Source organism: Lupinus angustifolius, chromosome LG06 (genome assembly GCF_001865875.1).
Source record: "Lupinus angustifolius cultivar Tanjil chromosome LG06, LupAngTanjil_v1.0, whole genome shotgun sequence".
Lineage (NCBI taxonomy): Eukaryota > Viridiplantae > Streptophyta > Magnoliopsida > Fabales > Fabaceae > Lupinus > Lupinus angustifolius.
In genome coordinates, this window is record NC_032014.1 from 5216618 (window position 1) to 5231676 (window position 15059).

At 32.4% G+C, this 15059-nt stretch overlaps 2 protein-coding genes across 2 annotated transcripts; one reads left to right on the forward strand and one right to left on the reverse strand.

The window, feature by feature from the left end:
• On the reverse strand, nucleotides 351-2975 carry LOC109349202 (U-box domain-containing protein 19-like). The gene has a single exon (XM_019589921.1). It carries the CDS (start codon nucleotides 2674-2676, stop codon nucleotides 601-603), a length of 2076 nt encoding a protein of 691 aa, XP_019445466.1. The 5' UTR covers nucleotides 2677-2975; the 3' UTR covers nucleotides 351-600.
• Nucleotides 8485-12694, forward strand: LOC109349203 (spermidine synthase 1-like). The gene is made up of 9 exons (XM_019589922.1): nucleotides 8485-8712; nucleotides 10045-10121; nucleotides 10218-10340; nucleotides 10873-10977; nucleotides 11269-11341; nucleotides 11447-11518; nucleotides 11619-11814; nucleotides 12069-12195; nucleotides 12304-12694. The coding sequence occupies exons 1-9, from the start codon at nucleotides 8562-8564 to the stop codon at nucleotides 12367-12369; spliced, it is 990 nt and encodes a 329-aa protein (XP_019445467.1). The 5' UTR covers nucleotides 8485-8561; the 3' UTR covers nucleotides 12370-12694.

Sequence of the window (15059 nt, forward strand, 5' to 3'; positions counted from 1 at the left end):
TTTGAGATATTTGCTCTTACTGTAATTTCAACATCATGCTTAAGAACCGAGATTGGTTTTTATTATAGACCCCTCAGGTAATGGTTTGTTGTGTATAAATTAAGTTTCACTGATTCTAAATTATTCTTGGACTGTTTTATAACTGGATTTTAATTTCGAAATCGTGATTTAAGAAGTAAGAAGAACTTTTGATTTATGCATACTTAAAACCAAAGATATATATGTCCAGTTGTTGTTCTAGTGTCATCATTGTTTTGCGACTCTATCATCTATTGGAGAGAAAAAAGGAATCTCTACGCTTTCACCACGGAAATAAGAGCTTAAAATTTGTGGCTTGGACAAGAAAAGAATAGGAAAACTTGAATATTATTCCGAGTATTTATACATACAATCTTATTTGATTGATACAGACAAATGAAATATGATAGTATAAAAGCTTCATTAAAAACAGAAGCTGGTAAGAATATTAGCTCTTTAAAACATGAGCTAATATCATGAGTGAAACCAAGAAAAATTAAGTACATTTTGTACAATTGTATATACAATACACATAATTGAAACAAATCAAAGAATGCCCAGGTGAAAAATATATATACGGGGTTACCATACGTCAATGAATTGTTCACGTGGAATAACTGAAACCTTGAAACCAGAGGACCTCCTTTCATAAAAATCATGGAGGATCCTGATTAGAGCACTGGCCTTCTTGCTCGCCCGAGATGTGCCTTCACTGAGTTGGGAATACAGAGATCCCATAAGAGAAGAGCTCTTTACTAAATAAGCAACCACATCTGGTCCACCATTTTTTGATAGAGAAAGCAATAAGGTCACACAATGCTCCTTCCCCACTCTTGAACTTGAAGATCTCAAAATTTCAAGAGCTACAGGCAAGGCTCCACAGTGAAGGATTGCTGCTGCTCCTTCACCTTTCTCTGCCACAATTGCTAGAACTGCAAGTGAATCTGTGACAAGCTCTTCCTTTTCACATTCTTTAATGATGTTAATCAATAAAGAAACTGCATCAGCTTCAAGCACCCTCTTCTGATTCTCAGGTTGGTGCGTTAGGAGGCCAAACAATGCAACCAATCCATTCTTTTTGGCTCGGTCGGAGCCATCTTTGATCAACCTGATCAATGATGGAATTGCATCTGGCTCCTCTCCTATCACTTTCCTATACCTGTCATTTGAAGCAAGGTAGAACAACACTGCAGCAGCATGCTGACGAGCTTCGATCTTTAGCCCCTTCTTTAAGACAGCAACAATTGATTCTAAACCCCAATTCTCAACTATCATAGCTCTGCTCTTAGGGTATTTTGAAAGATTCAAAAGGGCTGCAATGGCATTCTCTTGTGCTAATGAGTCCCTTGATGACAACAACTTCAACAAAAGAGGGACTGAACCAGCTTCCACCAAACAAGACCTATTAAAAATGCTTGTTTTGGAAAGAAGCCTCATCTCAAATGCAGCACGGTTCTTCTCTGCAACAACTCCATTCTCAAGCATGCCACATAGAGAACCAGCCACCATTTTCATTGCTTCCTCTTGTGCCAAACTTCCAGGCTGCACAATCCTAATGATATCGCGATTCCGACGACCAAGATCAGCAACAGGAATGCTATTGGCATAGCAATATTGCTGAATCAACCTCCTCAGCACCAAGTTAGGTACCAATTCAATGTTTCCAAGCCTCTTACCTGTCTTGGGACATATCAAATTCCCACTTGTGAACCATTTGAGAATTGAACAACGATCATAGGTATGACCTGTCTCTATGGTCACTGGATCACTCATCAACTCCAATGAGATTGGACATCTAAAATCATCAGAGTTTATGCAACTCAGAACCATCCCAATCTCGCTCTCAATGCTACTCTCTCCAACCTTATCACATTTTTTCATACCTTCTTCAACAACTTCCATAAACAAACACCTACAATAACTCATTAACGCCATCAAACTACATAAAAAACCCACCTTTCTACTTCCCTCATTAAACCCCTCAAACCCATATTCACTATCCAAAAACTTCACCTCTTTGTTACACTCACTCCATGTTCTAACCCCAATATGATCTAGAACCCATCTCACATCACCCTCATCCGGGTCGAACCGGTTCTCAAACCGGGTCAAAGCTTCCATAACAACCATGATGGCCCGTTTATCATTGGGTTCAACCTCAAACTTGCCCTTCCTTGCTTGGTTCATAAGCAACTCAACCTGCTCTTTCATTTCCACCTCAACAGAACCAAAAGAGATAACATCCAAGGCTGTAGCCACGGATCTAGACAAAACCCGAAACTGATTCGCGACCCGACTCGACTCCATTAACATCCTTAGCCGGGCACCTTCCCGGGTAAGATCTTCCAGTAAAAAAAGAAGCTTCTGGAAGGTTATGTGGAGCTCCGATAAACAAAGGGTCGCAGAACCCGAACCCGATATAAGACCCGATTCATTTTCTAGGATCTCTTGGAAAAAGGGTTGAAGAAGCTGAACCAAATAAATAATCTTTCTAGCGTTTCGTTTATTGCAGGAGAAGAATTTGCATTTGAAATTGGAAATAGTATGAGAGAGAGTGATAAGGGAAGATAAAAGGGTAGAAAGAGAAATATCCTCGCAGGGATGAACCGCTGGGAATGTTAAAACCCGGCGATCCGACCCGTTTATGTTTCGGATCATATGAGAAGAAAAGGTTAAAAAAATGTTTGTGTTGAGATTTTGTGTATGAAACTTTTGGATCTTATTTGTGCAAGTGTGTAGTTTCTTGTTTGGTTTGGACGTAGGTTTCGGATATTTATAGCAAGAGGTGAATGGAGTGGACACGTGTCGAAAGATGGGTTATAGATCATGAGAGAGGGACACGTGTCGTGGTTGGATAATTAGTGAGTGTTGAGGAAAATGTGAAATGGCGGCTTCATGGATTGCTTCGTGTGGTTGCGATAAATATGGAGAGGGTTGTGCGTTTGAAGGTGCTTGCCGACAAGAAGTGTGGTTACAACGTGGGATTTAAGAGTTCAACGTTTGCTTCTATAATTGGCGGTGGCTTGGGTTGGCTAATTATATGGATTTTAGATTACTTAATTCTACTCATTTTGTGGGTCAAACTTTCTTGTTTTTGTTTTATTAAAAGGAAATACCTATTCCTTATAAATTTTCGCATGTTTGCTAAAAGATAAAAAAAATCAATATAATATTTAAATATCTTCAATGTCAATCAAAGTAATATTTAGTACAAATCATAAAAAATGTTAAAATAATTAACTTGATCCATGTTTAATATTTATGTGAAATATTTTGTTTTTCAATTATTCATAGATAGAGTAGACAAAAAATTTGAAAAACTAAAATAGGGTTTATACTCTTGTTTTTTAGATCTTAAATTTTGGAAAGTAAAAAAAGGGTGTATTAGCTAGTGTCTTGAGAACAATATTGGAAGAATGTAAAAAAGTAAATTAATCTTGAAAAGGTAAATAAGTGAAAATAATATATAATTTTCTTTCTTAAACAATGATTTCCGCTCATGTAAAAAAATTGTTTTAGGCCCAACCTAATGGGTATTGGCCCTATTAGTTTGGATGGGTCAGTGGCCCATGCAGCTCACCCATTGGTCATAATGCCCATGGCTAAATTCACTTGCAAGTAGAAATATTGTATTGAAGAACTACGTAGAAATTGGAAATGGATCTATCATCCACTGCCAAACATATCTTGGTTTAATGGTAAGATATCATTAGATTTTATTATGGGAATAATGTAGGTCCTCTCGTACTATGAGAGAAGTTGTCTCCTTAACCTATAATTTGATGACATCTATCTCTTTTTTAATGTTTTTCCTTTTTTTTAAAATAGCAAAACATTCAAAATGGTTCACTTTCTCCTTTTTGAAATCCTTCAAGTGGTATTTCTCATATTTGTTTGTTGAGTAAATTACATTAACACCCCTGAGTTTTAGTGAAATTACACAAATTATCCTTCACTTTTTTACACTTACATGAACCCCTCATTTTATATCATTACACTGATCACCATTGCATGAGAAATAAGTCTAATTTTGTGAACAAAAAAATGTGATAAGAGCGATTTAATAAAACATGATATATTGTGGAGACAAATCCAAATAATATATGAGTCGATACCTCTTTATTATTTTTGGTTCGTTATAATATAGTATAAGAGCGATTTAAACAATATCTTTTTAGAATTGTTGATGTATTTTGTAACAAAAAATAATAAACATACGTTAATTTGTATATTATTTGGATTTTGTATTTTGTAACAAAAAATAATAAACATACATTAATTTTAATTTGTATACTATTTGGATTTTTCCTCAGAATATACCATGTTTTGTTTAACTTAATTGCATTTATCACATTTTTTGTTTTAAAAGATTACACATATTTCTTATGCAAGGGTGATCATTATAGTATAATGAAACTATGGGAGGTTTGTGTAGATGTAGTAAACTGAGGGGTGATTTATGTAATTTCACTAAAAACTCATGGGTGTAAGTATAATTAACTCTTGTTTGTTTATAGATCTAAACCTCAATTTATTTCCCAACTTCTATTTTACAAATCTAAAAGAGAGATTTCTGAAGAAAAATCATTTTCAATTTATACCCACAGATCCTAAGGACATAATTAAAAACTTCAACATCAGAACCTATGAAGCACAGATACGGATACGTGTATCGGATACGATACGTATCCGATACGTCGACACGCATTTTTTCTAAAATGTAGGATACAATACGTTCAGGGATACGCGTATAAATTAATAAAAAATACATAAAATATGATAAAATTATAAGTGTAAATCATCTTCTTCTCTCCTACCCTCTTTCTTCTCTTCTCTTCTTTTTTAAGAAATAAAGGTAAGTCATTTATTTATCTTCTCTATTAATACTCACACATCCTCTTCTCTTTATAAATATACTAAGCGAAAAGAAACTAACAAATAAGAAATGTAAGCTTTTTTCTGTTTGCTCTTCACAACATACGTATGGTGGTAGAGGCAGTAACACTAAGCACCGGCCGGCGACGTTATGGATCAAAAAGTACCAGCTATTCGAGGGTCAATGTAGTGTGATGGTAAGTTGGTTTGATGTGACCTTTAAATAAGTGAGTGTTTATTGAAAACAAATCTAACTTATCATAAAAACGAATCTATATATCATTTATTTTATTAAAAACGAATCTACATATCCTATATTTTATTGAAAACGAGTCTGATACGTGTCTTGATATTTATTTTTATTTTTGGATACTCTATGGACACGTATCTTTTGCGAATCTGAGCATATCCATGTTGAATACGTGTCGGACACCGACACAATAGGGTATTTGGCGAATCTGTACTTCTTAGGTCAGAACCATGGATGTTACAGTTATAAGCTCATATAAGTAACAATATCTTATTTTCTTTGTTATTTGATTCTTATTTGGGGTTGGAAAGGAAGACTAATATGATGAGGGGCTAAAATTCTATTAAATTTAGGTGCTCACGTTGTTTGTGGAGGAAGTGTATGTTGACAGATTCATGACATGATGACAATGGCACCAGCTATCTTGTGGTGTTCAAGGAAAGATAAAATAGAAGAAAAGAATGGCATTAAGAAAAAGGATAACCCAATGAAACTTGAAGCCTACAGCAACCAAACAATTCCAACAAACCAATCCAAATTGTGAAAATTGTACCCTAAAATGAAAGTTGGGAAATGGGGAAGAACCAAGAGGGCTGTGGTGCAACGGTTAGGAGTAAGAAGATGGTGTGGTGGTAGCTGGATTCAAGTATCCTTGATTTAGGGTGATTTCGTGGTTTGGAGTTGTATCATGTTGGGTTATTTTTTTAAAGTAGACAAAAAATCAAAATTAAAAAATGACAAGTGTCATTCATTGAATGGTCTTGAGGAGATAAGCTATCTTCTCATATCATGATATACATTATTCCCTTTTATTTTATACTTTATTGAAAGTTTAATTGTTGAGAATAATATTTGTTAAAGAAAATAATCATATACTTTGAATGTGATTAATTCTTTACTAAAATGGTGAAGATTTATTATAGGTTATTCAAATGACTAAAGATTTTAATGAAATATTTTTTTATGTACCACTCAAGTGTGGCACATTGCTTGATCCACAAATAAATACACAAATGACTAAAGATTTTAATAAGTGTTTTTTATTATATTTTATGTAGAAGTATCTTTCACCTTATAGGTAACAGGTAAAGAACTAACTCTTTTTTATATGTGTATATTGTTTCTCTTAACAAGTATCGTTCATAAAAATCAAACTTTTGATTATTTTGTTATTTAAAAAATCTAGCATAATCTTATACCATTAAACCAATGTCTTGTTGGATTTTCTTTTACAATTGATCAAAAGAAATGGTCCACTTGTAGACAAGTTCACATGTTTAGACCTCCCCTATTGAGACTTATCTCATTTTTTGATAGATTTGGCAATTATTCAGTGTCATTTCATGGATATTTGTTACTCTGCACACAAATGCTCTAGTAAATTGTGTGAACTTAATATCGTTGAATCAGGTTCCAAAAAATATGTGAAGAAGAATAACAACACATTGCAGAGTAGAAAACAACAAACTTCCATAACCATCAGAAAAAATTACACCTTGCAAAGAATTAAACTTAAACAATTCAATATACCTATAAGCTTAAAATCAATTAAGCCAGTGACAACATGACTTTATCACAATCTACGGGTATATTTTGTTCTACTTTAGTGAACATCTTTTGTCTCAAAAAGTTTATTATTTCATGTATTACTGTTTGTGATTGGTTAAAAAATATTTAATCATTAATTTTTTAACTTCAAAACATTTTTCTCAATTAATCATATATAGTAATACATAGACTAATATACTTTTGTGGTAGAAGAGATGTGCTCCCGTCCTACACAAAAAAGTGGCAAATGTTATGTGAGAATTTCATAAACGTGACTTTAACATCATAATAATAGAAGCCTATTTACTTATGTTTCTTGTGATGAAGCAGAAGTTGATGAGATTCAAAGCAGAGCAGGTCTAATCACATGAGTAACAACAGCCTTCACTTGCAAGTAGTTCATAAGTGATAAGACTGTGTCTCTTTTTTCTACTCCATGGTAACTCATATTGTACCCTCCAAAAGGAGTAGCTGCATCAAAGTAGTTCATAAATACTGTCCCGGATCTCAATGAACCAGTCAAAGTGTTGCTATTTTCTAGAATTGAATGTGTAAAATGAATGTGTCATATGTGATACTTGTTATCCTGGTATTACATGTGTCATTCCTCTTAAAACTTAACAATCTTAGTTTTTAATTTTTTTGAACGGAAGGAAGGGATATCTACATACAGACAATCAATAACAATACATTAAAATTTAATTGTAATTAAAATTTAACCCTAAATGATATCATTAAAAATATATGTATTGTCTCTAAATATGATATGTTGGATACGTCACTATACATGTTTTTTTTTTTAAATTGTACAAAACTTGCCACCATATTAATATATTTAATAAAATAAAATTAGATATCTTGAAAGTATATTTAGTTAATAAAATAAAATTGTAAATAATCAATCAAATGAATGAAAATAAAATAGTTTTTTAAGAAAAAAATACTATTTCAAATTAATATATTCTCACATGTAAGTTAGACTATGTTATTATTATATAAATTACAAATTTGAAAATGAAAAAGAATTACAATTTTATTGTTCAACACAATATTATTATCTTTTTTCTTTTTTCTCTACAAGCAAGCACTAATTAGTCATAAGCTATTGCATTGATCAACATGTACTTTACATTTAGTTCTAGAAGATAAAGTTGTTATTGCACACGTTGTTCGATTTTTATTATGCATATTTAAATAATGACCTCTATTGCGCATCATGTTAACTATATAATGAAAAGTGACAAATTGTGCACAAATGAAAAAGAGGAATGACCAAAATTACATTTCATAATTTTTGGTAACACATAAGACTGACATATAGGAAAAAATATAAAATGAAAATGTAACAAAATAACCATTTCTATATAATGACCATTTTTGCACAATCATTAAATTACATGATCGAAATAAACATAAAACATTGAAAGGTGAAATTGAGACAAATGATATCCTTAACAAACTAAAACCTCAATTATAATGTTTGGCAACACATAAGAATGATAGCACACAAAATATGTCACACGACCAACATTATTAGAGTTTTGAGTGAAAAGTAATGAAAACATTATTTGTTACACATTTATCTGCAAGTTGGGTGATGAAAATTATATCAAAAAGTTGGAAGATTAAATCATGCAATTGAGCAAGTTGGGGACAGATAATATATGTTAGTTTTTTTTTTCAATTGCCCTTCATATAAAATTCTATCGTGTTTGAAAATAAAATAAAAATTGAAATAAATGAATCTCCAATAATATGATAAGTAAGTAAATAAATAAATAAAAGGGGTAGAGGGCAAAGAGTGTGACTTCCCTTACTCCTATACTCATAAACAAAACTACTCTAAACGCCGTTTGTTGAAGTTGCAGAGATGGCGGCAGAAGAGAGCGTAGTTGTGTCCAATGATTTTGCTCTCAATAACAACAAAGAAAACGGTGTTGTCTCTGCTTCTTCCAACGACCCTAATGCCATATCTTCTGTTATTCCTGGCTGGTTCTCTGAAATCAGTCCAATGTGGCCTGGTTCGCTTTTTCTCTTAACACCCTTTTCATTTTCCTTTCAAAAATCTGTTCTTTTTGTTCTGTTTGGTCACTCACGCACTAAAATTTTTAAACTTGGTGTTTCTGTACACGTAGGGAATCAAAAACGTTTTCTTTTATGTGTTCTTCCTCTTGTGGGGTTTGCGCCTCTTGTGAAGAAACTTAGTTTTAATTATTTATTTCATTTATATGATGTAATTTCATTCAAATTTTTTTTTATCGCGGTCCTTTGTATTACAGAATTATTGACCCTCTTTTCAAAGATTCAATAGAGGTGATCCTACACACACACGCATATATGTAAAAAAAAATATTTTTGGGGTCTGAATCAAGGGTTTTACTGACCTTAACCTTACCCTTGGCCATATCCAGGGTTCAGTTTAAGTATGCAAGCTAGAGTTGATAATGGGTTCTGTTATAAAATTTTGGGGCTTAGTTATTTTTGCCTTTTTAAGTTATCTAATGTGATGTTTTTTGATTTGCTTTTAGTTTGGGAAATAGTGGTTCCTAGTTGACAGGTGTGTGCTTTTCAAATTTATCTTAAACCCGTTACTATTGAATAACGACGACTTGTTAGTTCGTGTTTGTTCTGCACTCACACTTCGAATTTAATGAACTAGAGTCACTTTGGGATTCCCTATGCAATGAGACATGGAATAGAGCCAGTACAAAGGCGTTACATGATTAACGAGAGAAGCATTGCACTGGCCATTGGTCATAAGCGTCAAAGAGGGAATCAAATATTTATTTCCTTTTGTTCTTACGTAACTCAATGGTAGAGCAGTTAGATTCTAACTGTCTGTTTTTAGATTTGAATTCATTGCGGAGGCATCAAATGCACTTTTTATCTTTGATGATGGAGCCTGCCCTGTCCTTTTTCAGCGCCCCTTCTCATTTTTGGGACGTTATGAGAAAATATGACTTATTTTTAAATCAATGAGATGCAACTTTGTCGCACATGTTCCCCCCCTTTACATGCATGCACTTAAAGGGAGAAAAAAAATCTTTCCAAGTCTCCTATTTTATATTGTTTTGGATGTCAATCCAATGACCATTGCTTTTGCTCTAGTTGTCTACTTGGTCATAGTTTTTGTTGAAGATGCATCTATATCGGTAACAGAAGTATGCGTAATTTTTTTGTCCGTGCAACAAAATATCTCTGTCTACATTTTATGGCACTAACCTTTACAAAACAGAAGAAATCTCAATATCCTTAGAAATATATGCACATTGTAATTTAGCTTTTTTGATTAACATTTGTATCTGTCTTTTGTAATAATACTCATGAATTGGCATCTGGCTTTAATTTGCCAGGGGAGGCACACTCCTTGAAGGTGGAAAAGATTTTGTTTCAAGGAAAGTCTGAATACCAGAATGTCACTGTCTTCCAGGTACATGTAGCTCAAGTAAACTTTGGAGTGTTATTATCTTGCATTTTTCGTGATCATGGTTCTATTTATTATGTATGCTGTGATGTCCTTTTGCAGTCATCAACATATGGCAAGGTTCTTGTTTTGGATGGAGTCATTCAGCTCACTGAAAGGGATGAATGTGCTTACCAAGAGATGATCACTCATCTTCCTCTTTGCTCTATTCCAAATCCAAAAAAGGTATCTTGAATTTTGATACCTTTGATCCCTCCATAAATTTAGTATATGTCTAGGTTGCCAGTTTTGCTGTTGATTTGTGTAGTTTGACAAAACTTTCAGGATAACTTTGAGGCATCCTATAGTTTTTAATCATTGTTTGTAGTGGGTCGCTTTGAATAATTTGTGAAAAAATATGTCTAGCTTAAATTGATTACTGTGTCAGAATGTTGATGTGTTTATCACCATGTGGACTTCTACTGCATCACTGGTTTATATGTAGCATAGATCACGAATTCACTTGTGGTTTAGGTTGTTTTGGTCTTTTCCGAGAAGTGTGCAGAGTGGTAAATGTTAATGAAAGTAGGAAGGATCACATCATTGGAATTGGAAAAGGCATCTGAAATATGATTGGAGTGATTGGACCACTTTCGCGCATGAAATGTTAGATGATTAAAAGCTGGAACAATTCTAAAAATATTAGCATGTTTTCCTGCTGTAACTTTCTAAGTACATGTAGTTTATTTTTGTTTTTCTCACTTTAATTTTATGTTAGGTGTTGGTCATTGGTGGAGGAGATGGCGGTGTTCTGCGGGAAGTAGCACGTCATTCTTCGGTAGAAAAGATAGACATTTGCGAAATTGACAAGATGGTTATTGATGTGAGTAATGGCACTGAAATTTTTACTGTGTTCTTTCCTGTGTAACCAAAGCTATATAATTATGCAGCTTTGCTTGGCAGTCTATATCTTACTTTCATATAATTAGTCACCTATCTCAGTATTTTTTTTTTCCTTGGTTGGGTTGGTTTCTCTACTTGACGAAATTTGTCATTGTCATGCTGTTTCTTACACTTGACCCAAAAAAACTAATCTTTCAATGACTTTAATATAGTGACATATGTTTTGGAGGGCCAAATTTAGCATCAAAACTTAAGTCCTCTTTCTTTGCAGGTCTCTAAGCAATTTTTCCCTGATGTAGCAGTAGGGTATGAAGACAAACGTGTGACACTCCATGTTGGCGATGGTATTATAAGCTACTGTAATTATTTTTGTTTTTGTTTCTTAAATTTAAATACTATACACTTCCAGGACAAGTTTTCTCATGTCGTCTTGTCTCTTTCTGGTTTAGGGGTTGCATTCTTGAAGGCAGTTCCAGAAGGAACTTATGATGCAGTTATCGTGGATTCGTCTGACCCTATTGGTAGGTTATATCTGTAATGCCTATGCCTTACAATTTTCAGTCTTCTCTAGTTACTTTAAAATTGTCATATTAAACTGAGGTTACATTTAATATCTCTAAGGTCCCGCTAAAGAGCTTTTTGAAAAGCCTTTTTTCGAGTCGGTTGCAAGGGCTCTTCGTCCTGGAGGAGTGGTGTGTACTCAAGCAGAAAGTATATGGCTCCATATGCATATCATTGAGGATATTGTGGAAAATTGTCGCCAGATATTCAAAGGTTCTGTCAACTATGCTTGGACCACAGTTCCTACATATCCTAGGTATGTTATTTGAAATCCCCTCTTCTGTCGATTAATGCCATACCCTATATATACTCTTCTGTAAAATAGTTATTTGAAACTTAAATGGTCTATGGCAGTTTATAAGTCATCCTATATAAAATATCTCCTAGAAGGGTAGGATAAGTTGTGTGTTCTACATAGCATGATGACAATCTTTGGTTAAATATAACATTCTTTGTTTAGAGATGGTAAGAATATTATATAAATCCATGTTTATGTTGCTTTCATTTCAGTGGGATGATTGGTTTTATGCTTTGCTCAACTGAGGGACCTGTTGTTGATTTCAAGCATCCAGTGAATCCCATTGATGAAAATGATTCTCAGCATTCAGCAAGCCCACTGAAATTTTACAACTCTGAGGTGTGCTTCTCCTCCAACAACTATGTTCTTTCCCCTTTTCTTTGTTGAACTTCTAATTCTTATCTTATTTCTTTGTTATATTAACATATCCACATTGTTTTATTCCAGCTTCATACAGCAGCTTTCTCTTTGCCATCATTTGCTAAGAAGGCTATTGGTTCTAAAACAAATTGATAATATTTTCAAGAGATTGAAGGGGCACATGTCACTGCATTCATCCTTAAGGATTGTTTTATCTATCAATGAATAGTGGAATAAGTTAGAGGTTCAAGATGACATTGAAAATTATTTGTAGATGGTGGATTTTGTTTCTAGTAACTTTGCTCACTTTTGTTTAATGCATATCAGCATATGGTTACTTTTTATGCTTTAACAATTGAAAATTGTTCTTATGTTTTGGGATCTATCTTTCATGCATTTGGCATAAGAATAGTCGCGCCCAAGTGATTTCATCTTTTTAGGACTTAGGGGTGTTCAAGGCTTTAAGCTCATTTTGTTTTAAAATATTATTCCTTTAATTTTTAATTCTCTTTTTCGGAAGAATAATCGTCAATCTTTTATAGTTTTATTTATATTTCACTTTATGAGCAAAGTACTAATCCCTTATGGATTAGCTAGAGAGTTATGGTTTAGTTACAATTTTACCTTTAGGTGACTAATAAAAGAGATAATAGTGAAATTTATGAACAAAATTATTATAACAATAAAGGATAAATAGAAGAAATGATTGTATAAATTTAAGGGGAGGATTCATTATTCTAATAATAAGTTTTCCAAATTTACTTTTCATCCTAACTATCAATTCTAGGGAAATCCAATGATTTAATATATATTAATTATGATTCTTTATCTATTTGTACCAATTTTAAAAGACAATTATGAAGTAATGGAAGGAGGTATTATTATGTTTAGTTAAACATTGCCAAAAATGTACAAAATTAATATTGGAAAACTAAGAATACTTATCTTATTCTATTAAATACATCATTTCATAACATGGTCCTGCACTTTTAAAATACTTAACAAATGCTCTTCCGATAATATTTAACAAAACACATTATTGTTTGAGATTTAAAAGGCTGGTACGGTACAAGATTAGTGAGAATTGATTTAAGAAATGTTAAATTGAGTTTCTTTATATCTCCAACAAATTTTAAATACTTCATTTATTATATTTTTTTGGTACTACCAATGTATCTTCTTAGAATTTTTAGGTAAGAAATTAATCTTTTTCGAAGTGCATGATGTCCCTCCTAACAAATGTCGCTCTAGGAATCGAACCCCTGACATTTTGGTTATCATGAGGATCTGGTGATGTCTTACACCACTTGACCAACGCCTTGTTATTATTTCATTTTTTTGTAATACAAAAAGCACCCCTCACATTTTTTTGTTAAATAACTAATCTCTTTCGGGGTTCGTAACTATTCCTCCCAATAAGTGTTGCTCCCTGTAATCAAAATTCGACCTTGGTAATCCAGTAAGTTTTATACCAGTACTAACGTCTTTTTCTTTGTTAGTATTTCTTCCGTTACATTGATCCATCTATTTGAAAGAAAATTTGTTTTTATTTTTCTCATAGCTTAGAAATTCAACAAACTATTAATAGTTAGTTTTATGATTGTCTTAGTCTTAATGTATAATTTTATCGTAAGAGATAATTACTGGAGTAATTTTAGAGATAGTCAATCGATAGATAAAATGCACATGTGAGAACCAAATAAATATTACAATAATTGATTATATTAATTAACTTTTTTATGCCTTAATGTACAGATAACAGGAAAATATCTGAGGGATTATTAAGATTTAACACAGTCTACAAAAATTGGGAACCAAATTCTCCAACAAAATTGCAATGGACCAAAGCATCGTCACAACTGATGGGGACCATTTTGTAATTTTGCTGATGAAATAATTAAATGAATAGGGCAGGTGAAGGGTCACAACACTGATTTTAAGGCACGCGCATGACATGGGATGTGGACCATGATTATGACATATTTGTCGTAATTTGAATTCGCATAATCATAAACTATTAGAGAACTATATGTTATATTTATAGCGATATAACTACATTATAATTATGTTAGTTTAAAATATTCATAAATAGTAAAGTTTAAAAGATAAATTTTAGCTGGTTTCAAAATTATACTGTTAACTTTTTAGTAAGTATAGTTTTAATTTCTAATAATGTTATATTATGATTAAAATTTAACACAAATTGTTGTGTCGTACTGGCCAACTACCAATTTTCCAATGTGTACAGCTAAACCCAGAAGAATTATTTAATCACATATTATATATAATTACATTTATTCAACATATAATAATCATTTGATATATAAAAGTAATGCACCCATAATTTAGAAAAAAAACATTATATAATGGATGTGCACATTTTTTTTCCTGCAATTAGAATCAATGTGCAATTTGGAGAAGTGAGAGTCATCAATTTAATTTTAGAGAAAAATATTTATACACTAATATTGTAATAATTTTTTAGATTGTTTTATTATTCCTATTTAGTCATCATTAATTTTAAAACAAAAATAATATAAATAAATAGTTGATGATGTATTGACTATATATAAACTTTTATATTGGTAGTAAATAAATATTAAACTATTAACTTTAACTAAAAATTTACCAAGAAGAATCCCTTCCTAATAAAATATCTAGTGTGGTCCTAATAGTTTCTACTATGTGTAGATTGATAATTTAATTTCGTAACAACCTGTCGTACCATGGAATAATTTAAAAAAGGAAAATGATTTATGTTAAATGATATGTCAAGAAAAAGCTACTTATTTTGAAATATATGAAAATATACATGTAACTGTCAACTAACTGTAAATTAATGT